Source organism: Epinephelus lanceolatus, chromosome 22, assembly GCF_041903045.1.
Source record: "Epinephelus lanceolatus isolate andai-2023 chromosome 22, ASM4190304v1, whole genome shotgun sequence".
Classification (NCBI taxonomy): domain Eukaryota; kingdom Metazoa; phylum Chordata; class Actinopteri; order Perciformes; family Serranidae; genus Epinephelus; species Epinephelus lanceolatus.
The window spans coordinates 30,676,553-30,701,816 of record NC_135755.1 but is presented as its reverse complement, the minus strand read 5'-3'; the positions used below and the strand labels follow the sequence as shown (position 1 = coordinate 30,701,816).

General features: G+C 41.0%; 1 protein-coding gene across 10 annotated transcripts in view; it reads left to right on the top strand.

The window, feature by feature from the left end:
• nrxn2b (neurexin 2b) overlaps positions 1-25,264 on the top strand; it is an 835,675-nt gene that overhangs the window by 384,180 nt on the left and 426,231 nt on the right. For all 10 annotated transcript variants that reach the window (XM_078164201.1, XM_078164202.1, XM_078164203.1 and 7 more), the window contains 2 exons: positions 5,757-5,918; positions 22,983-23,421. In XM_078164201.1, the coding sequence (XP_078020327.1) occupies positions 5,757-5,918; positions 22,983-23,421 (601 nt within the window). The remainder of the gene's footprint in view (positions 1-5,756; positions 5,919-22,982; positions 23,422-25,264) is intronic.

The following is a 25,264-nucleotide window of genomic DNA, read 5'->3' as shown; positions in this document are numbered from 1 at the left end:
TCCCCTCGGGATTGAAGTTAGAACATGATCTGTAGTCCTGAATACAAGATGTGTGCGCAGTGAGAGTGAGTATGTCACACAGAGCTATTTTTCATTGTATGTGTTGAAAGCCTGATATACTGTAGCTTCAGATATCATGAAGTGTAAACTTCCTTTCTTTTTTTGTCATATTGGAGCTGTTGTGAACATATCGTAAGCTTTAAGACTTACTTTGGTTCTTCTCATCATTCGCTCAGTACCGTCTGGGTTCATTCTGATGTAGGTCTTTATGGAAGTAGAGCCTGCTTTTATTACCTTCTGGGTACTTTTTGTCATATTTTCTTTCTTAATTTGACCCTTATCAGCACATAAGTGGCTACCAGACTACTGAAAATGAATAAAGACACTGGATGAGCAGTGATAGTATGATGGCTATTGTGCGCAAGTGTTTAAAGGCCCAGACACACCAAACTGACATCAAAGAACTGATGTCAGTGAAGGCTGATTGTTGCATTGCCTCACGTTGCCTGTGTCTCAGCCAAAAAGTTGTACTTGAGGAAACTGTCTACAGCCAACGGCCAACTAGCACATATGTTCTGCGCCTGCATCAAAGGAAATAACTCTCCATACCAGCAGGTGTCACTAGTCTCTATTTGTCATTCAAAAAGGACAGATTGTTCATTAACAACACATCCCAGTGTTGAAAGGACAATGATATATACTGTATACTGCTAGTGAACAATAACCAGTCCCTCCAGAAAATAGCGATCACAATAATTAACGCAAATTCAATGAAAGTCCGCAATATTTACAGGGGCTTTCAATTTTTCAAAAGTCCCGCGATTTTTCCGCATTTTCCGGCTGACGGGAAGTCGTCGCGCATGCGACGTCATTTGAAACGTCACCAGACGTGTCATCAAATCGTACCAATGGCATTGCAATATGGAGAAATGCTCTGTATTGACATAAGAATTTGTACTGTTTAAATGCATACAATATGTGTTGAATGTATTAAAATGTTATGTTTACAGAAGATGTAGCTTACATGTTGTTTTACAGTCACATTGTGTGGTTTGAGAGTTACAATATTCACTCAGGATTTTTTGCAACATTATTGGAGTCCATGTTTTGAAACTAATTAAATAAAACTAAAGAGAACTATAAATAACATTTGCAGCTATTTTTGTAATATTCAGTATGATTATTATAGCAAGTGATTACATGAGTCGTGGTAGTAGTTTAAAAAAAAAAAAAACACTTTTGCCATTAGGCGCAGTTTTTGTTATTTGCCAGTTTTTGACAAAATTGGCCGCAAATTCAAGGGCTTTGTGCCGCGAGATCCTGGAGGGACTGAATAACAGAAACAGTTACAAAATGTTTCTGCTAAAAAGCTCAATGGCTCATACCCTCTTTACTTCAGTTGTGTTTTTTTGCTTCCCTCACTTCTGTTTCTCTTCTCGTATACTGAGCTCAACTGCAAACCAGTTCACAGGCTCTGCCGACAGTTCAACATTTTGAATCGGCAGAAAAGCAACGGCTGACCAGTGTCAGCAGTGCGGGACACACACCAAATACTAGGGCAACAGATGCTCACGGACAGCCCGACATCCACTGACTGGCAACCATCAGTCTGGTGTGTCAGGGCCCTAAGACATGATATGGATACACCTCTGAGCACATTAGAATAACACTTGGCTGTAGTGTATACAGTGCTAGTTAGTATGATCATTTCAAGTATTGTTATCGACTTTCTTTGTTCAATTTAAGTGTGGTCAGTGTAATCCCAGTTGGAATCATGTTGACCTTTGTTGACTTGATTAGAGGGGGATCTACGTGTTGGAGCGTTGAGTTGCCAGCAGCCTGCAGTCATTGAGCCAGATATGGTCAATGAGCCAGTAACACGCTCAACTGAGCGCACAGCAGGACTCCACACAGAATGGTTCTAGTTGACTGTGCACTGCTTTGTCATTCTGTAGGTAGTTTGTGGTTTGTGAGGAACAAGCAAAAAAGAGATTGACACCCCCCCCCCCCCCCCACCCCCGGTATGGAACCATCTAGGCATGTGGACGGGTAAAACAGAATGCTCTCCATGATTTGGATTCAAAGCTGTGTCAATCCCTTCACAGTATATTCATCTGTAAACAGCTCCAGTCTGTGTTTTCTATGATATCTGGGACACAGTTCAGCACAGATCAGCCAGCTCTGTTTCGTTTTTGTTTGTACTGGGCTAAAGAAGTATTTGAAGAGCAGCTGGGTAAAAATCAAGGGATCCAATAGAAACAGCAAGGAGGATTAAATAGCCCTATTTGTTTTAGTGGCTGTGTGTTGGTTGCTTGTTTTAGGTACATATGAAAGGAGGAAGGGGGGTTCTAGTTGATTTTATTAGTTCTAATATATCCAGTAGAGTGAAGTTCTCACTGGAAAAGGAGCAGAGAAGGAGGCTAGAAATGTGTTAATTAGACTGTTATATTTTTGTATTTATCAGGCATTGTTCTTAGATTGTCACACCAGGCTGTTTCAAGAAGGGAACTGTGATCACACAATCATACAGAATTATTTTCAGGCCATATTGTTGCATATGCTCAGGTTTCTCAGACAGTTTTTGTCGGCGCCAAAGAAATCACAGTTGTTTTCATGGAGTAAATAAAGGGGTAAGCTGCCATTTCATGTTAATGATTGTTTTGGTCCTGTCACTTCAATTACTTTGAATACATTTCAAAGTGACCTGGATCCAACATTTTGCACCGCAGGGCCTGCCTTGTCTTGGTGACAAGTAAAATATCCATAATTAAGTCTTTTTTTAAAGCTGTGTTTCCCCACGCTGAATGATAACATATATAACACAGGAGCCAAAATCACTCTGGGTAATCTTAATATTTTGCTCTTTTATTTAAAGAATAATCTGTCTGCATTTTCCAGCAAAGATTTTGAGATAGGAATACACTGTGATTCCCTCCAAACTGTATGGCGGCCTCCAGGCCAGTAGCATCAGGGTATTTCCATCAGCGACCTGTGATATCATCACCCTTTCCTTCCTCTGGCCAGTGATGCAAGTGCTTGTAATGTCACCCAATGGGATGAGTGTGCAGTCTGGTTGAAGCAAAGACTAGCTAGTTCTCATGAATAATTACAAAGTCACTTCAGAGGGAACAGGAGGAAATTTGTTTTACTTCTGTTCGTTTTTGACTAATAATGCATGTGCATGTTTTGTATCTTTGACATATTGGGCTCTATTTAAACAATCTATAGTGCATAGTCTGAAGTGCATGACGCAAGTCCATTTTGGGCCTGTCCAGATCAACTTGTAGTAGTAAAACCGTGCATTATGTGGGCGCAAAGTTAGGCGCAAGTGGCAAAGGAGATGTATTTACTCTCTTAATTAATCAATCAGTGTCTTTCCCATCCTCTTCAAAAGCAATGTGCGCCTACTCCTAGCACTCTGCTTTTTACGTGGCAGATTCGGTGAATTGGAGAAACAGTTTTCTGTTAAGAGTAATGCATTAAGAACAGTAATGTCACAACAGCAAATATAATGGGACATTTAAGAAGCAAAAATAGTAACTGTATGTCTTCTCATGCATTAATGCACAAAGAGTCTCTTTGGATGATAGAGATGTCAAGAGAAAGAAAAACAGAAAAAAAAAAATCTTTACCAATCTCAATTTTCCCCTTGTTAGTTGGGAACTTTACAGGTGTCTGGCAGCTAGCCAATGTTAGTTCATTATGGCCCCAATGAGCACATCCAGCCCTGAAGATGTAACATCAACGACCCTCCAGAAAATGTTGCCTCACAAGATCTAGCTTGGCCATTAAAGATGTTCTTGGGCACTTAAGTTACCACATTAGTCTCAGAAAGTTTACAGGTTTTATCTTTACCCTTTGACTCTCAATGCTATTTCCTTACTTCGAGAAGAGGTCATGCCATCGGTAGATGGCTTTGGCCAAAGTCTGTAAGACCATTTTAAATGGATACATCACGAGACTTCCCCCTCCCACCTTATTTCTCCTTCTTAGCCACCTGTAGGGTCTCTTTCGTCACTAAAGGATAAATGAAGTTGCCCTGCTGAAAGCCTCGTGCGAGATCTTCAAAGATGACCCCAGCACACCAGCACTGTCAACCGCTGATTCTTCATGCCAGATATATCTGGCCAATACGATCGCTCTTTATCTCCAAGTAGTAACAGCAGACATAAAAATGGGTTGCCCTGTTAAGAAGGGAAGTACGGCAAATAAAAAAATAAAAATAAAAAAAAAAGCAGTCAAGAAAAAGAGAAGACGAGCACTTAGCTGGGGCGACTGATCTGTTGAGTGCAGTTGCTAAGGTTTCTTTTCAGCCTTCTGCTTTAGAATGTTTGCTGCATTTCATACTGTGTTCAAGCTTTTTTGTTTGTGTTTTTATTTCTTTCAATTTAGGGTAAGTGCCATTTTTGCAGCCTGAAATCAATTCTTCTGTGTATTGTTTAAAAGGCAAAGAAAATGTGCTCACAGCCTGCTATTAGGGTGCAATTACGCCCATCAACACCACACTAAAGGAAAGAAGCGTCTTGAGATCCAATGTGCAAAATGCCATAGAGTCACATTCAAAATATTTTTGTAAACGGCCACAAATATGAAGTTAGGCCTCGAATGAAACGCAGGTAGTTTGTGTTAGCATCACTTCTGAGTGTGCAGAGGTAATGAAAAACAGATGGTTGTGTACACAGCTCCCTGCAGTCCTGTATTTAAGCTGTGTACATTTATGCAGAATAACAGATGTTGAATCAGAGACATGAGTACTTCACTTTCGCCCAGGCCAACTCCATTAGGATAATTAGACAATAAATTGGTCACTAACTGCAAAAATCCCCCCCCAAATCAAACAGCATTATTTGGCAGGATGTTTGTGTAGCAGCATAGCCGCGGCACTGATAGCAAATACAGCCAGGATATAATATAATTAGCCAAATTATACTTATTAGCATTTTTATCAAGTACTGCAATTTGCTTCTTTGTTATGAGTATTATGTAAAAGAATGTTCCTGGAAGAACCAAGTAGAGGAAATCCTTATCCTCATGTGAGATGCATTCTGTTTTAATGTGAGGATATCTATGTGTCATTTTCTTTACTCTAAAGGGCATCCTTTGAACCGACAAGGTAGGGTCTGGTGTTACATTTATTACATTAAGACTGTCTCATACCATCAGCTTGCGGCTCATCAAACGTGCGGCACAAGATGTGTAACCTTGCACAAAAGACGAAGACTCGAGGCAATTGAATACTGAAACGCGATTTATTGTTACTGGTAGTTCACTGAATGAGGGCTGGTTCAGCAAAGGAATATCACAGAATAGCTATGTCAGTCACAGTGAAGGCCCAGTAATTACCTGTAAGTTCATGTTTTTGTCCTGGCTGCTATATTGATTTGTACATGTCTTTACTGTGCACTTACTCTAGTGAGGGATACAGTTAAAGCCTACTTTAGCCATTACTCAATTAAATCAGGAGTCAGTGATTACACAGCGAGCACAGCGCCATTCCATTGGTTTTCTCTTAGCAACTGCACTTTAGAGTGAAAGCCCCCAGTCTGAGTGGCACCAAAAGCAACCAACCAAGCGATACCATTTAGGGGACAACCCCGCCTATCTCTGGTGTTTAATCCACTTTCTTCCTTGTTTTTCCTCCTCATTCCTCTAATTTCTCTCCACTCTCATCATTCTCTACGTCTGCCTATCCCTGCTCTATTTCTTTCTCTCTCTATCTCTCTCTGTCTGTCTCCTTTGGGCCATGCCTATGCCAGGTCACCATCTCAGTGGATGGTATATTGACCACCACTGGTTACACCCAGGAGGATTACACCATGTTGGGCTCAGATGACTTCTTCTACATTGGAGGGAGCCCCAACACCGCCGACCTGCCCGGATCACCAGTCAGCAACAACTTCATGGGGTGCCTTAAAGATGTGAGTTGTTCTGTGTGATTATACAGTGAATGTATATTGTATGTAGCTGATCAAACATGCAACCATGCACACGTTCGTCTTTGTGTATCTCCCTGCCTCATGCTAGCTAATTACATGCTATGAAAACAATTCCGCTCACTTTAGCCCACAGTTTGTGGTTGATTTCAAGGGGAACGTCAGTATTTTTTAACCTGGTCTGTATTTTCCTATGTTTTTGTGTCCAAGTGGCCAATTGCAACAACATATTTTGAAATTGGTCAAGCATTAAGCGACAAGGCCCCAGCCAGAAGCAGTGAAACAGGCTGCAGTGTAACCACTCTGGGCAATCATGAACCATCACTGTGCATCCACCAAAAGTAATTGTTTTGCCATTGACAGGTGTCAGACAATTTTCAGACAATTGTCAGACAAAATCGCTAAACTCATCAGACTCTGTTTAAATAAATAGTCATTTTATCATCATAAAACACACTCATTCAGAGTTGACAGAAACAAAATACAACTTGCAAAAGCAAATCTGGTCCGTCTTTCGCCAACTCCGGTTTGATTGAAATGAACCCTTAATTCACCCAGTTAGATGTAAAAATATGGTAACTCTATTCACACTAAAATTAAATGTAGAAATAGTGATTTTTGGGCAGTTTCTGGTTTAACAAGAAGGATCTTACTCTTTTACAAAAAGGTCTCTCTGTAGGGATCCTTTCCATAATGTTATCAGACACTTAAAATAACAATTGAAGCCTGTCAGTGGCAAAAACAAGTACTCTAGTGGATGTAAATTGACGATGCATGATTGCATTGAGTGGTTACATTACAGCCTGTTTCACAGCTGTCGGCTGCAGCCCTGTCACTTAATACTGGACAAATCTTGTCAATTGTCACTTAGGCACAAAACATGGGAAAATAGGGTCCAAGTTAAAAAAAAAATACCAATGTTACCCTTTAAGATAGCAGCTGTGTTGCATCATTGCAAAGTGTGGGCATTTTTTGTCCATGGATTACTCGCTTGCATCAGTTAACGGGTGTCTCAAAACTACTGGTGAGAAAATTTTGTTCCAAACTAAATGGGGGAAAAAAAAAAATATATATATCACAACATTGCAGTGAGAACACACAACATGTACAACTGTGGTATAGCGTCATACTCACACAAACACATTGCTCCCATATGTGAGAGAAGGAGGTGTCAGACATACAGTATTCTGAATCTCTTTAGAGTATTTATTACCTCCCTCTCCTCTTCACCACACTGCAGACCAGATATATCCGATAGGCACAGCAAACACCACAACAGGATGGCAGGAAATCAAACAGAAAGTGTCACATTTATACTCATACCCATGCAAGCATACACAGCTGCATATACAGTAGAACTGGATAGATATGTAGAGGACAGTTGCCTTATAAAAACTTTATTACTTCATCTTTGCCAAAAAATGACTTTTATTTTCACCAGGGTTTTAATTCACAGCTTAACAAGCTGTCAAGAGGACCAATCACAGCTTAACGTATTATGCCCTTGTAAATGTAATGACTTGTATAGAGGCGACGCAACATGGTGCCATCGCATTTCCTCATAAAACCACGCTGATTGAATAAGTAATTACTTTTGCCATCACTTTTAATGGATCGCACAGTAATCGCCCTATCTCTAACTTAATTATGCCTGTAGAATTACATTTTCATTATTTGGGTTGCTATCAGAAGGATCCCTAGTGGGTCTTAAACTTCCCAAGGCGTTTAACTATCCTCTCTCATCAAGACAAGGCTGGATTTACAGTCAACGTACAGACAGAGAACTGGGATGTGGAGGAGGGGTGTGAACGGTGGAAACGCATGCTATGGCGAGAGCTAACGGCAACAAATAGAGGTGAAAGTGAAGATGCAGTGTGAGCCAATTGCTGGAAATGAAATGAGCAGATGGTTGGAGAGCAGAACATTTAAGACTGTTGGTTAGACTGAGTGATCTCCCAATAAGAAGCAAAGCAAGTGGAGATGCTGCACGGAGGAAATGAGGGAAAAAGAGCTGCAAGTGGAGGAATGAATTAAATGTTTGATATGTATAGTGTTGAAAAAAGACAATGGACCTCATGCAGCAACATTCTCCTAAATTTCTCTCATGTTTTCTCCAAAAAGTAAGAGACCAAGAGAGAACTCCAGATGCACAAAATGTTCTTCACAATCCAAATCTGCCTTTACCCAGGTGTGCTTAATTATTAATCCCACTTGATCATAAGTCACCTATTAGCATAGGGAATGCCCCTGTATAAGAGCAGGTGTGGTACCGTGTGCAAATACTCAGGCACATGACCAAGAATTGGAGAGATTCCTCCGAACAGAAGGCTGTAAGAAGAAGGAGGACTTCTGCAGCAGCAAAATTCATGTACTGTTAAATAAATTTAAACACAGTAAATATGATTTTCCAGTGTCTGTACTGGTGTTACAGGAAAAAACAAAAATCAAGCAGTGGCAAAACATTTGCTGTATCAGCAGCAGTGGTGAAGGAAGTATTCAAATCCTTAACTTAAGTAATAGCAAGAAAACCACACTGTAAAGGTATTCTGTTTCTAGTAAAAGCTCTGCATTGAAAATGTTACTCAAATAAAAATATGTAAGTACAGTCAGGGAAATGTATTGAAGCATTTAAGTAAAAGTACTTGATCCAGAAAAGTTTAAATAAATGAAATGAATAAAAAATTATAAAAATAATTCAAAGAAAAAGCAGCAAGTCATAGAGGCTGGAACCATGAAATGTGTTTTTGCATAAAAAAAATGAATTACATAATTATCAAAATAGTTTCCAATTGATTTTCCAATCAATTGTCAAAAGTGTTTCAGCTGCACTATTTTCATATGATTTGTTTGCAAAAATCTTCATTTAAGATGTAACTAGAATTGTCAAAAAACAGTACTTGAGTAAAAATGACAATGTGTTCACGATAACTGTAGTGGAGTAAAAGTAGAAAGTGGTATGAAATGAAAATACTTGTGTTAAGTAGAAGTGTCTCAAATTTATATTTAAGAACAATACCTAAGTAAATGTACTTAGTTACATTTGACCACTGGTCGGCAGAGGGATAAACAGTAACTGAAATTACAGTAATTGGGATCAGTGGACCAAGTATAGTAGTATGTCTTGAGCCCTGAAATTCCACTAATCAGTAATCATTTGAATAACCCTAAAACATGCAATCATGCATTTTTAAAATGTTCTTCAAATTTAAAACTTATGTTTCCTCATGTTGGGCAACAATATGTGGACTGTGAAAATGAGTTTTTCTCTTATCTTGCTGAGAGTGCTCTCGACCACCAAAAAATTGGTGAGTCCCAGAAATCATTGGGTACTAACAAAGTAAGAACAAACTGTGGATACGAACAAAAATAAGAGGAAAATTGTTCATATGTTATTTCTTGCCTGAGGCCTACTGTTCCCAGAAAAAGTTTGCGTTTGTCTGTCACGATTTTTATTGGATTGCAGACAAAACTGAGGAAAGAAAAGTGGATGAAGAAGTGAAAGTTTGGAAGTAGAGATAAGATACAGTCGAGAGTGAAGGGAAGGTGTTCGAGACAAAATCCAGGAGAGGAGAGAGAAGTGGTACTGTAAACATCAGATATTGGCATTCATGTTTGACCTTCTGCCAAGGGCTGCATCTTTCATTTAGCAGGCTGGGTTCAGGTCAGCACTGCAAAACATGTCTCAAATGTTGTGTAGTCAAGTATAGAATCTCAAAAATCTTGTTTTCCTCAAATCAAGGGAAGCAGTTTGCTGACAGCATGAGGCAGTCTCTCACTATTCCTGTGGGCCTACTGTGGATAGAGACTTTTATGATTTCCATATTCTGCTGTTGACTGTAGCTTTAGACAGAATGGTACCAAGTGTGCGCAGCCAAGGTCTATATAGAATATGATATCTATGAGAGACATAACTAATTTGTCACTTTTTGAAGGTGTGTTTACAGTTCCAGTACCAGTTTTGAGCTTACTTGAAGCTAGAGCTTAGTGGTTGTTTTTCCTGCTGCTTGTGTTTTATGGGCTCAACTTTCCATCTACGGTCAAGCTCTAATGACTACATCAGTTCAACTGAGTCAGGAAGGTAATCACGCAGAAAAGCACTGAGAAAACCTTCATCGAGAGTAACTGAGAGCGCCAGGTAGAGTAGTACAGTGGTAGCTGAAAATAAAGAGGAAAGTGAGTGGTTGGGGGGTAGACAGCAGTGTGTTTCATCCTGTGCTAGTTCAGTGGCACAGCTCGGATTATCAGTGGTGTTATGGTCCGGGGCAAGGCTTTCATGCCGCCACCGTGGTCAAACGCCTTTGATACGCTTGGCCAGTACCCTCCAGGCAGCAGGAATCCAAAGGAAGAGCGCCGCAGAAGAAGAGTAAAAAGGCACCAAAAGAGGCACTGAAGCCCTATGAAGTTTTTATTTGCTGTGTGTGTGTGTGTGCTCATACGTGTGTGTGTGTGTGTGTGTTCAAAGTCACCCACATGCTATGATCATACACTGTGTGATGTATGTGTGTGTTTTCTAGGCTCCCAGTCAGAGTGCTGGGGTGTGAAATCATGTCTCTCTGCTCCTCAGCCCCCTAGTCTTGTTTCCACAGATTCCTCTCTTCTTCTGCACGTCACCATCTGTCTCTCCTCCGCAACCTCCGCCTCTCCATCTCCCTCCCAGACAGTGACCTTGCTATCGCCCATTTCACACTCCTCCCTCCATCTCAGTCCCTCCCCCTCTCTCCTCCTCCTCCTCCTCCTCCTCCTCTTCCCACCTCCCTCATCACTTCCCTCCACCTCGCTCTTCCTCTCATCTTCCCTTTTCTCGGGGGCACTTTTGTGTAATTAAGTCCATGGTAGCGCTGTTGGCACGCCAGCTTTGCCATCCTGACGGCCAAATTAAAAATTGATTTCTTCGACTGATTCCATGCACTGGATGAATGCTCTGGCCCTCCTCCTCGCCTTCACTCTCTTTCACTCTCTTTCACTCTCTTTCACTCTCTCTGCCGTCCTGCCCTCCCAACTTCATATTGATGCTCTATCTCTTCTTCTGCAGCTTCTTCCTCGTCTCACCTTTGTTATGTGATAAAATCTTCTGGAGTCGTCCATCGCCCCCCACTCACATCCCACCTACCACAAGTAAACGTTCATTCGAGACTTTGTGGTTGGAAGGGCATTGCTATAAAACATGCCCTTTGCCCTTTCCAATTGTGCTTCCTTATCATTAAGGCAACAGCAGTCAATGCAATCTATAGTGATACTGAGAGTACATCACAAATTGTCGGTAAATGTCATTAAAGTTACTAAATATAAAAGGTAGACGGGCACTTAGAGAGCACAGACCTCCACCAAGGCCAGTCTTCTATGATATTCAAATCTACAAGTGCAGCCACTGCATATGTCTGGGTTTATTTGCCAAAGTATTAGAATTATGTCAAAATATGGTTATGCCTAGCTGAAGCCTCATCACCTCAGCTATGCATTTATTATGTATTTATAAATTAGAAATTTGTCAAATACTTTATGGAACAGATTCATGTAACATTCAGAACATTAATACAGAAGTAAAACCACTATTTGGTCTTTAAAAAAATAGTGGCGTAATGGTGTCCTGAGCAGGCATTAAGTCATGCTACCTCACACTGTGTGTGCTATAGTACGAGCTTCTCTATTGTGTGTTGTGGTAGACAGTGTGGTGACATGTGCATCTTAGTGCATGTGAGTCCCCATGAGTGTGTTCCATAGCCTGAGTGTCAGACTGAAGCTCCCAGAACCTTCAGTCTGACATGGCTTCCATTGAAGGCGATTTACAAGGGGGAGGGAATTTGATTTTTCCCTAACCAATCAGTAGAGATCAACGACTCACCCAGAATCTGACGTCATTAGTATCCATGCCTCGGGGGTGCCGAAAACAAACGAGCATTGCCCGTTTAAAATGTCTCCGTCGTCGTGCACGCTCAGCTGCATCGCCGTTAAATCCAGTTTAGCAGCTTCCTTAATTTGGTCCTCCATTAACGCGAGTAGTGGCAAAATACCTCGATAGCATCGTTAATGTGGCCTGTAGGATCTGTAGCGGTCGCCATTGTTGCTATCCTCACCAGTTACCCACCGGCGTACAGCTTGACATCAGCGTGGCGCTGATTGGCTAATCGCTAGACCCCCGGCGTTCATTGGTCCGTCCATCGTTTGGACGAGATAAATCGCAAATTCATTGAAGTATGCCAGACCAGAGATGCAAGCCTACTCAGTTGAGTGGGCGGGGTCTATGGTCTGGAACCAGGCTATGTGTCCCACTGACCGCTGCACTGAACAGCACTGCACTCATACAGCGGTTACCACTGGTGTCAATACTGTTAGCATTGTTTCTGAAGTTGGCACCAACAGCTGCCAGCCACAGGTTTGTGTTGGACATCGTGCAAACAGTCCCACCCCAGACACTGAATTATTGCACGCATTTACATGGACATGAATAACCCATTTATGATCGGATTTTTGGAGTATCCCCTTTATATGTTTCAGCACTTAATCACCATATCCCATTTTCAGAAATGGGGATAAAACCTTATCTCATTTAGAGAAACCCGAACATGCTGGGTAGAGTACTGCAAAAGACAAAGGTTACTGTTGTATGTATAAGCCTTACCTTGGTTATTGAGAGCTGTCGACAACCTGCGCAGATGCAGCTGCAGTCGAGTGACTTAACAGAAATATAAACAATGGCAGCAGCAAGAGAGCTGCACTTTTAGAGCGATAAAGAAACAGTTTTTATGCCTCAATGGCAGCGATAGTTGTGACTGGAGGCATATGTCTCTGGGCTGTCCAACTCTGGTGAATGTGGTATCTCAAGAACACCTTGATGAATTTTCTCTAAATTCGGCAAAAATGCCCACTTGGACTCAAGGATGAAATTATTAGAATTTTGTGTTAGAAGGTCAAGGTCACTGTGACCTTGCATTCATCTCATTCTTATGAAAGTAATATCTCAAGAAGGCCCTGAGAAAATTTCCTCAAATTTGGCACAGACATCCACTTGGACTCAAGGATGAAATTATTAGAATTTGATGGTCAAAGGTCAAGGTTACTGTGACCGCACAAAACATGTTTTTGGTCATAACTCAAGAATTCATATGCTACTTACGACAACAGTTCACACAAATGTTTAATAGGATAAAATGATGAAGTGATGACATTTTGAAAAAGGTCAAACTGGTGTAAACTGTAACTGCAACTGCACTTTGCGGTCAACTCAACTTGGTTCGTGGAGGCATACAACTGCGAGGCGGCAGTTCTAGTTTTCTAACAGTAATGAAAGAGGCTGCCTATATTCTTCCGTCGGTGCTCTGTCCTATACACAGTGACAGTGACAGACTGGCACTGGTCAAAGTGGAAGACAGTGTTACAAGAGTAGCATACCTGCTTTCAAGAATAACCTTAAGTGAGTAACTATGTAGTGTGTGTGTGTGTGCATGCAGTTGAGAGAAAGAGAGAGACGATGGATGCACTGAAGGCAGAGGAAACAGCTGTTGGCGATAGGAGCAAAGAAAAATTAGCTGTTAAGTTGTCAAGTGGTAGCAAATGTACAGTTTAGTGTTTCGTATTTCTTGTTGCTCTCATCTCCCATTGTTAGTTTGTTTTTGTAAACGTCACAGCATCTGCTCAAATAGAGTCCAGTAATTAGTAAGCAGCCTAGTAGTATTTTTTATGTATAAGAGGAATATGAATAAACCTATCTCTCTGTGCTTACATTAACACCACATACTAGATATGATCATAACTGAGATAAGCCTCATAAATGTGTTACTCATGTAAACACACTCCTAAATAGGCTCTGAAATTCACATACAGCTCCTTTAACATAAAATTGAAAAAAACAAAAAATACTTTATTATTGTATAAATACTATATATGCAAGTATCAAATGCTTAGACTGAAATAATGTGTGTAGTTTGTTCAAAAATATGTTGTAACAGTCACAAGAGTGTTAAAATTGTACCAGTCCTTCCATGAAGCCACTGTCTCAGAGTGCTCCGTACTGACTGCTTTCTGTATGAAGTCATGTGTAGGCTACCCCAGAGGATTACTGGTACTTTTGTATATGACACCTTCACCGTAGTTCTACAATTGGCTATGTTTTGTCACTACTGAACTTTAATATCATCTGTTAGATTTTAGGATGTATGAATTTTTTTCTGCTCAATTTAAATGCCCAAACCTCGCAGTGTCAATGATTTGGATCTGTTCCGAAATGTAATGCGTTCTTCGTTTCCACCAAGTTTTATGAAAATCAGGCCAGTAGTTTATCTGTAATCCTGCTGACAAACAGACAAGCAAACCGAACTGAAAACATCACCTCCTAAGCGGAGGTATATATTTGTGTAACTTCATAGTAACAGGAGGATTTATTGGTTGACTGTCTTTGAATCTTTGGCAACACTAGTGCAAACGCAGGCTCAAACTGTGTGATACACAACCCCATGTATATCAGGAAAAAATAATTATTTTTGTAATACTGACCTGCAGGGTGTTAGATTTGCAGAGTTTCTCGATGACAAAACAAATCAATGCAGTCACCCCTGAGGAAGGCTTTGGCCCGGTCACAGTCCATGTCGGGGCCCACACACATTCTGGTTTTAGAAATATAACTGAAGTTATTCCAACATAAAAACACCCCGTGGCTCTGCTGCACAAGTCAATGTATTCAGAAGAGAAGGGAAGTGATAATCACATGAAAAGAGGGGACTGAAACTGTGTTGCTTGAACATTATTAACTGATCTCAAGAAGTCAGTTTTTTTAAGACCTTTGACAGTAGTCTTTTCATTAGTGGACAAAGCCGGCGAGCTTCTCTTCAGTGGACGCTTTAGCTTGTTAGATGATCGGTCGAGACTTGCCCTCCCAGCGTTGAAGAGTCACATATTACGAATGTCTGTAAAAAGCCAGAGTCCCTGAAGGATTTGAAGATATGCAAGAAAGGCATATGGTCAAGATGCTGAGTCAGCACATGCATTTATACAGTATCTGCCCCTGACTGGGTACAGATCATCCGGGTCCTTTGCTTTACAAAGACACAGCTTATTTGATACACCGTTCAGAGTGAGCCTTGCATGCCTCACACAAGCTGGTGCTCCCTTGCATTGCACTCTCATTTGTCATTCACTGCCACCTTCTCCTTCCTCCCTTACTGTTGGACACCTCTACCCTCATTTTAACCTACATTATTCTACATTCTGCTTTTTGTTTTTCATTGCCCCCAGCTACTCCTCTCCTTTTACATTTGCAGACCTGCCAACCTGTACGCATTTTGTGTACCAGGCACGCATTTTGACATCAAAGTATGCTGGTACGATTTGATGCTCTAAAAGTGCGCATATCACTCGATCGCGCATTTCGCCGGTTTCAGTGTATTTGTCTATGCAAGTTGTCACTCTCAAGTTGATGCCCGGTGAATATAGGCGCGTAGGCGGAACGAAAAGATTTCGGCCAATCAGAGCAAGTTTAAAGTGCAGTAGGACTAGTATAGCAGCAAGACATGACATCAGCAATCCAAATTAAAAAGCCTGGTTGCTGCAGGAACAAAGGACTTCCTCAATCTTTCTGTGGAGCATCTGGGCAAAAGAAGCCGTTTACTTCTGCCACTTCTAACAAAAGTGCCATGCAGGGGGTGATCATCCTGAGACAAGATAGCTCTAAGCTTCCTCCTAGTCCTCTGCTCTGTTATGACCTCCAGAGAAGCAGGGCTCATACCAATAACAGATCCCGCCTTTCTAATAAGTTTGTTGATCCTGTTCCTGTCCTCCAATGTTAGGCTGCCACCCCAACAAACAACCGCATAAAAAAGGACACTTGCTAAAATACCATTATAAAAAACATTTAGAAGAGATCTGCTGATGTCAAATGATCTGAGTTTCCTCAAGAAAAATAATCTGGACTGGGCCTTCTTAAAAATAGCGTTAGAGTTCATCTTCCAGTCCAGTTTACAGTCCACATGCACACCCAGATATTTATATGAGGATACAATCTCTACAGACTGTCCTTTAATCAAAATGGGAGTTGCTTCAGGTTTTTCCTTCTCATATCAATGATAAGCTCCTTTGTCTTGTCTAAATTAAGAATAAGGTGGGCTTCCTCACACCAACTGACAAAACTGTCCACTTCTTTTTGATAGGCTACATTGTCATTATTAAAAATATAGCCAACTAGGGCAAAGTCATCAGAAAACTTTTGTAAATGACAAGAATTAGTGCTGTGCTTGCAGTCAGATCTGTACAGCGTAAATAAAAACGGAGATAAAACTGTACCCTGTGGTGCCCCAGTGCTTGTAGTAACAGTTTCTGATCTGCTGCCATGAAGCCTCACATACTGAGGCCTACCTGTGAGGTAATATATATATATATAATTAAAAAGCTGCCAGGACAGTCCTCTCAAAGCACTTCATTACATGTGAGGTTAAAGCAATAGGTCTAAGATCTTTAAGTGCCCTGGCATTTGGTTTTTTAGGCACTGGCACAATACATGACGTTTTCCAAATATCTGGGGTAGGCCCACTCCTTGTCCCCCTATAACTGTTACAGTTGATGAGGTACAATCCCAGCTTAAACGGCTTAATGTAAATAAAGCCCCCGGTCTGGATGGGGTCATGCCGCGTGTCCTTAAAGTATGTGCTGATGAACTGTGCACAGTTTTCCACTACTTGTTCTCTCTTTCTCTGTCCGTGTCTAAGCCCTCCGAGGAGAGGATGGGGTGAGTTAGAGAAACCTTCTGTGAAAGGTCGGAGGTGTCAAAACGGGCAAAGAATTGATTAGCCTCATCAGGTGTAAAAGTTCCCTCTCTGAGGTTAGAATTAGCAGGACCATAACCAGTCATAGACTTTAAGCCCATCCATAGACCCTTAGAGTCACATACCTGTAGTTTATTTTCTACCCTCTCCTTAAAATTCTTCTTTCCCTGTCTTATGACCCGCTTAAGATTTTTCTGCGCCAGAGTTACCGTGTGTTCAGTCCGGTAAACGGTATCACCTTCTCACGCCCGTTTAAGAAATCTCACTCCACCGTTGCCGAGTCCTTTTTTTAATTTTTTTACGTCCTCTAGTGTGTTCACTTGTGTGTGTGTGTGTGTGTGTGTGTGTGTGTGTGTGTGCGCGTGCGGGGGCACATGTGTGTGTGCGCCCAACGGGGCCAAACTTCGCCGTGCGCAATACAGAGAGCGACCATGTAGAGAGAGAAATGACACGCGGTCTGTAAATAAGATAAATAACATAAGGCTGTTTAGTTTGTTTAATAAAAGGACAAGGTATAGACCTGTTCTATAGGAAGGGTTTCCTTAAGTGACTTCTTTGTGATCTGGCACTATATAGAAAATAAAATAAAATTAACCTGACCTTCAAGGGGGGGCGGGGCGGGGTGCCCCCCTAATAGAATGGTAGGGGAAATACTGAAGTAAATAGTGTCAAAGTCGGCTGTCGTCGATACATTACTGGCGAGAATTGTACCAAGGTAAGCAAATTGCAGACAAATTTACATTCAACTGTGTTATGAAACCATGTGCCCTGCCTGAATAACTATAACACACTTATGATAAAAATACTTTTTGTTTGATGAGTCTGCTGAATTTCTTTAAGAAAAAAACAAGGCAATAAGAAGAGAGTAGTTCTAATAGGTGTCTTACTACACAAGAACATGATGAGGAATGCTAATGTAATGCACTTGTCTATGATCTATTATCTAATTCTATATGAAATTGCATGAAAATAGGATTTCGCCATGTGATGTTTCAAAATTTTCTCGGGGGAGAACCCCCCGAATACCCACTTGAAATCTTTCTTTTTGTCACAACAGGACATATAAATGTATTTTTTAAGCAGATGATCAATACTACCATCAGATTGATGAAACTGACCTTGATCTGCGCCCTAAAACAAATATTGGGCGTCTATGGATGTATGTGGGGCTTAGGCCTATAGATATGAATATGTAGATGTATGCTCGTTTCTTCTGTTTGCCACATGTGCATATTGACTTTAACGGTAAAAAAAAAAAAAAAAAAGTGCCGCGGTGTCCACATATGTTCATGACCACGCATGAGTGTCCGGTAAGGTGGTACTCATAACCTTTCTTCAAGGTTGGCAGGTCTGCATTTGTATTCTTTTGCTGCCACACAAAGGTCTTAAGTGTGTGTGAAAAGATATCTTGTCACACACTTAATGACTGGCTAACATAGCATTTTCATGTCTTGCCCCTGTTGAATTGAAGACGATAAACACCAAGCTAGTCTTAGGCACACACATAGCTTGGATCGAACCCACAAAAAAACTGGTAGTGTGAAAAAATTAAAGTTTCACTGGTCAGTAATAACAGACACGTTTGCCACTAATTCTGCTCTCGCTGAAGATCCCATGCAGTAACATCAATGTCGAAATCACAGTTGATATTACAGCGAGCTAATTCTGGTCGTCTGCCTTCATTTTGGCTTCTATTTGCATCTATTTGGATGGCACAAAATCCCTTCAACATGAGTCTTCACTTCAATGACATACTGAAAGCTGGCGTGATCATCTGTCATGTTTGTGATGTCCCATCTCTGCCTAATCAGCTAGTTTGAGCACAGTCATGACTAAGAAACCCAGTCTCTGAGAAATGCGTTGTTTGGTGTTCAATTTAAAGACTTTTTGTGATGTCAGATGCAGTTATTGTTACATACGTCAGCCTCTAGTCCCTAAGCAGCAATGTTTCTTTACATGTAGCTGTCTTATGTTCACTGTTCACATTTTAGACAAGAGTCAAGAAGCGAGGGCAATGCTAGACGAAAGCTTGTGCAGTTTGCAAAATCGAAAGGCTCATCCACTCATGACCAGTGCATTATTTTTATCGCAAAATTAGAATATTGATGTTCATTTTGTGCCAGGTTATATGGGATTTTTGTCTGGATGCAGCTGACATAAGGATCTATCCTCTAGGAAACCAAATTGCCATGGCAACAATACTGGAAAACCTGGTCATCATCAGTGTTGTCATTTACCCAGATATCATTAAAGGGGGAATTTGACTCAACCAATATCCTTCTGGGGACACACACTAAATTTCATGATAATTTGACCATTAATTGACAGAAATATTGACCCGGACCAAAGTGTTTAATTGCCTTATTGACATCACTTTTCATTGACCCCCCCCCCCCGCCTGCGTGCAGAGAAAAACGGATAGAAATATTCATGTTTGACATAGTTGTGATTGTATTGATTGGGAACAAGCCGTGCCCTCGAAATCTGGAAAAGGAAAAAAAAAAAAAAAAAAAAAATAAAGCAGATTTTGAAAATACACCCTCCTCCTGCACCTCGGCCTGCTCTGTCCTAAGCCCCTCCCGTCAGACAATCATGGGCATATGCACGTGCATTATACAGTAACCCAGTTTTGTTTCGTTTAATGTCAGGCTCTCTTTTAGACTCTCTTTTTGATAAGTCCATTTTCCATTTTTGGGTTGCTTTGCAATGTAGGCCGTTGTTGCCAATGCTGGAAGCACTGCAACTTTCTCTGCTATAAAATAAGGCTTTCACCCAAGGGACATGTACATGCATCTTTATGTAACAGCCAATATGACCTCTCTCTGAGACGACCTATGATTGGCTGTAAATTCTCCCGTCACGTGCTAGATTTTTTAAAGCCCAAAAACAGAGCCAGGAGGAGAAGCAGTAGTCTGGTTTTCTCTCAGAGCATTTTAATTACAATATGGTTGAAATTTATTATGGGATTTTTGCCCACAGACACTGCCTACCTTAGCTTTAACCGTCAAAGATATTCTTCATTATAGCCATACAACACTAGCTTAGATTTGATCTTATATTGGGCCACATTACAGACACTGAATGGCTCTCAAAGTCATCTGCTGCAGCGTGTTGCCAGCTTTATTTCCTGCCTCGTCTCTTCCCTACATGTTGTATGATCCCTTGTAAAAAAAAATAAATTAAAAAAAGCAGAACAGCAGGCTGCATTTTATGTAGAAACAGAGCAGCATGGATAAACAAAAATAAATACCTCAAAATAAATGAAATGGAAGTAAATCTCCCTCCTCCCACTGCCTTTTCTCTCTTTCACCTACCCCTCTCTTTTTCTAACACCTTAAGCCAGGAGAGCTCACGCCTTATTAGCTGCCAGTTTTAGCGTTATCATGGCTAATTACCAGGACTAATCTCTGCTAATGACGACATTATGAGGTGTACAGTACATGTGGCAGCGTGGCCAAGGTAGGAGATAACCAAAGAAGGCTTAAGTTCAAGAATAACCCAGCATATCTTTGTTCTTGCGGTTCATCCTGTGCCTGTGCGTAGGTGTGGTGTTTGATAGAGAGGACGAGAGAGAGGAAGGGGTACAGAGAGAGAGAAGGAGAGAGAGAGAGCGCATGTGAAAAAAAAAATAGGTAAGATCGGAGGGCGTTTGAAAGAGGTACCGTGAAAGACAATGAGGAATGACAGCAGCAGTCTGGTGAAATTAGATAGTCAGAAGCCAATACAGTGAACCACACTGCACAAGACGAGCCTTTCAGTGCTGCAAATACGAAAACAGGCCAATGCAAACAAAAGCAAATGGTGACTAAATGCACAGATAATTATTCAACCCTCATTCTTGGGCTAAGCAGAAGCTCTCAGAATCAACTGAAGGGAATATTCAGTAATTTATCTGTGGAGCCAGACATTCAGGTTGTGCCTAGTTTTCACCTTTATAATTGAATCCTGACAAAATTTATTTGGAACTTCTTTTTCTTTGAAGTTGATTTTTTATAGTCTATCAAAAGGAACAGAAATCAATGGCTATGAAGAAGGTAAGAAAACAGTGGTAACAGCAGGGTGTAATAATATCAATTTGTACTTAACAGGCAAAAGCATAGAAAACCACTGTCTTGGTGCTATGGAAAGAGTGTTAAGCTCCAAACACAATGAGCAGGAAGCTTTTCTGCGTCTTAACTTGATAATTCCACAGAACATGTCTGCAGCAGGAATCAAACCCGAGACTCTGCTTAACCTCATAGCTGCGCCGGCGCCAGAAAACAAAGATAGGGGAAATGGCTTCTCTACATTCCTATTACCTGTCAGGGAGTACGTGTTGGTGTGTGAGAGAGCGTGAAGAGCAGTACAATCAGGAGAGAGGAAAACATACACACAAACAAATGCAAAGACCTTAGCTGCTTCACAGTAGTACCTTGAGGACGGCCTCTTCAAAACGCTGTCTACGGAGTGTTCGGCAAATAAAAGAACAGAAACTATGAAAGACAAGGATAATTTACTTTGCCTTTAGCACTTAATCCATTATGAATGCATATAGTGAGGCATAGACACACACTTTGAGCTGAAACAATAGAGCCGTATTTCATCAAAGGCTGTCGGAGACATTTACATTAAGGCCGTGGGCAATACTCACTCCTCCCTGTGCCTGAGTATCCCCTGGAGCCTTTTAAGTTTGTTCCATTCATTGTGCATACTGTACATACTGACATTTCTGAGCTACACCTCTTGTACAACAACAAATATTTTGTGCGCTTTATAGATTTGAGTTAGGAGTTTATACAGTGTTGAACAGAGTTTGATGCACAGTCAATGGAAGCACGCCCTGTGCAACTCAGTGGTTCTAAGTGGTCGCTCCAGATTGCCGTATTACGTCATAACACATTAGTAAACTGAGCACTCATCTGACCTAAATTTCTCAGTAAGGGGTTTGTTATTTAAAGATAGAAAAACAGCTTCTGTAGAATGTTTGTGTAAGCATTGGTTAGTACAAACACTGCTTTTCAAAAGAACGTCATGTATTTCATTCATGACTTGATTCATCATTTCCCCATGCAGACAAGATTTCCCAGCAGCCACTATAACTGACACTTGAAATTAATTTGGGCAATTAGGATGCATCTGCGGGATCTCAGGATTATGGACGGAATGTTCTTCTCTGTTGCAGCTGTGTTATAGGCTATTGCGATTTGCCATTTAGAATATTAATCCATTTTTTTAAATCAACAAAGTGCTTTACAATTAAACAACATTAAAGTTAAAAATGTGAACAAGACATTCAAGAGGATAAAATAGTTTAGAGTTCATTTGAGAAGGCGTTACTGAGTTTGTCAGCCTAAGATCCTTGGGCAGAGAGTTCCACAATGGAGGATCCCGGACAGCAAAAACCTCGTCACCTTCAGTGACAAGTAGAGATTTCGGAACCATTAGTTGAGCCTTGCTGGATGATCTCAAGCAGCAATCAGGCTCATAGGGAGTTAGCAGATCACAGATACAGGCAGGAGCCTGATCATTCAAGGCTTTTTAAACAAGCACTAAAATCTCAGGCCCTGTCTATTCAAGTACAGATGTTTTTGAAAATAAAACCTACTCCAAATCCTCACAGTACAAGCTACCTTTTTCAGTACACCAACTGGAGATCTCATCACTATTGATTCCCTGCCATTGTAAGGGCAAAGGAGCTCACTTAAAGATAGAAGCATGATATGGGTAATGTCCAGAACGTAAAGGTTTTGCTTCCACTCCTCTTGAAAGTGCCCCACAGTCTGCCAGTTCTACCAGGCCTGATCCGGAACCATCGTTTTTGGCGGACTATAAACCATTGCTGAGGTGGACCAATAAACATTGGGTGCAGCATACGCCACCATTCAGCTGTGAAGTGGTGTAGCGTAAAGTAGTTGTTAGACCAAGCAGTGTTGACTAAAAGGAAACAAACCAGTAGTCCCCCATTGTTGTAATTGTCCTGGTGCATGCTGATTACACACAAAGCAGTGATTGGCATTGGCAAATTGAGGTGATGACATCATAGTTTTGAAAAATCTGCACCTTGAAAGATGTTTTCACAATTTTCCCTTTTAGTGACGTGAAAGTCTACATATTGACAAGAGGCCAAAACACAGAGGAAAATATCTGTTTTCAATCATATCTTCATTCATTTAGATGAGACCTTAAAATACATTCTAAAACTCACAGTGAAGAGCAGCAAGGATTAGTGTAATGTGGTCGTCTCTATTTTTATACGCTCCTGTTATTAATATTAATAATTATAACCTTATAATTACCTTTTCTCCTCTCTGCTTTCCAGGTGGTGTACAAGAACAATGACTTTAAGCTGGAGCTCTCACGGCTGGCCATTGAGCGTGACCCTAAAATCACCCTGAATGGAGACCTGGTGTTCCGCTGCGAGGACGTGGCAGCCCTGGACCCCGTCACCTTTGAGACCCCCGAGTCCTACATCTCCCTGCCCAAGTGGAACACCAAGAAGACGGGATCTATCTCCTTCGACTTCCGCACTACGGAGCCCAGCGGGCTACTGCTCTTCAGCCACGGCCGCCCCCAGGGTCCCAAAGAGCAGAAGCCCGGTAGGGAGCTGAAGACTGATTATTTTGCCATGGAGCTGCTGGAGGGGTATTTGTACCTGCTGATCGATATGGGCTCTGGAAAAACAAAGCTGAAGGCCAGCAACAAGAAGGTCAATGATGGGGAATGGTGCCATGTAGATTTCCAGAGGGAAGGGAGGAAAGGTGAGGGGTGCTTGTTTTGTTAAAACTAACAACTGATGAATTCAACTGTGCATGTGCACACTGTGTGTTTTATTTTTGTTGGATTATTTTTTCTTCACAATTTAAAGCCAGACCCATTCTTTTCTTCACGCCAACATTTACCAATGAATAATTCCTGTTCACAATTTGCAGGACATCAAAAATCTGTAGGATTTAGTGACCTGTACCAAGTAGTTGTTACTCTGTTTACATGATTAAGAGACAAGTATAATTTTGACTGTAGCTAATAGTATCCACCCAATCGACAACCAACACTGAAAAAAAAAAACCAAAACATTTGTTTCAACTTAAAGAAGTTAGTGTCTAGGCTGTTGAAAAATTTTAGGTTGACTGAATTTAAGAAGACAAGTTGAGGTAATCTTGTATTGATTCAAAACAAATAAGCTTTTCCCCTCAAATAAACTCAGTTCATTTTTCTTAAATTTAAAGACAACTGAATCAAGATCAAGTGTATTTAACTAGAAAATTTTGCTCTGAATCATTACAAAATAATCTCAACTAAGGATGGGCAAAAGATCAAAATTCATTATTCAATCATCAAAAAAATGAACGATCAATTATCGATTAATTGATAAGCGAGTATTTCAAAAGAGGGAAAACAAAAGAGTGCAGTGGAGACTGTCGCTGCAAGAGAGCGCACCTGCCCCAGTTTTGAGCCCCCCCAATCATCAATAATCAAAAATTGATGCCCATCCCTAATCTCCCGTCTTCTCAAATTCATTTAACTTAAAATTTTAGGTCAGTCTGGACACTAACTTTTTAAAGTTGAAGCAAGTAGTTTCTTTTTAAAGTGACCTTGTATTTTGGAAGATCTTCAAAACTTCACTGGTTCTTATTATTAGCAACCATACAGTTGAGGTTAGATATGTGTTGGTAGCTCCACACTATTACAGAAAACCGCAAATGTGCACTTGGACTAAACATGTACTTAATCTATTAATATTCCCCTTGTATTTTGTAGCTTCTTTAAGCAGCTGATTGGAAGAGTTCACTGGATTAGAGGGACGCGGATAGTGTTGCAAATTTGTCACAGAAAAGGAGACTGAATTGGCTTTGACACAGTCTAAAACTGTCTAGCTCTCCATGCTAATCCAAGCATGTTAAGACCAAAGCTAAGAAATGGTTACACACGCTATTAATGATACTGTGGTTGTTGTTGATGCAAGTTTATTCCTCATACCTGAAGAGGAACTTGTGTTCCGATGTTTCGTCTGAATGTGGGCACAAACAGGGGCATCTGCATGCTTGAGTGTCTGGTGTCTGATGAATGATCTGTAGGTGGGCAAGCACCTAGGACATTATATCTCCCCCTAATGGCGTCTTATAATGAGGAAGGGTGTGAATGAGTGTGTATATGTGTGCGTGCGCATGCATGTGATCTCACTGCTGCTCCTGCTGTAATTGGCTTTTAATAGAAAATTAAGACGGAGTCGTTAATCACAGAAAGATAGAGGGCCTTTTGTTTCACCCACTCCCTGCTGCATTCTGCTTCCCTTCTCCTCCATTTAGCTTATTACAGACACATTAGACACACACACACACATTCACTCCACTGTCATCTATTCTCCCTGTCTCTTGTATGTCCCTCTGTCTGTGCTCTATGTCCCTAAATTATCCACTTACTGCTCCTCCCTCCCAACCATTCACTCACTTGCCCACTCTCCAGCCACTTGACCTCCCATCCACTCACCCACCTGTGCAGACCACACACTTGTGTGTACTGTGTCATTGAGTCATTAAAACACACTTTAATCTCTCACTTAATACAATATGCATGCCTAGATATATGCAAACACATCAGTTG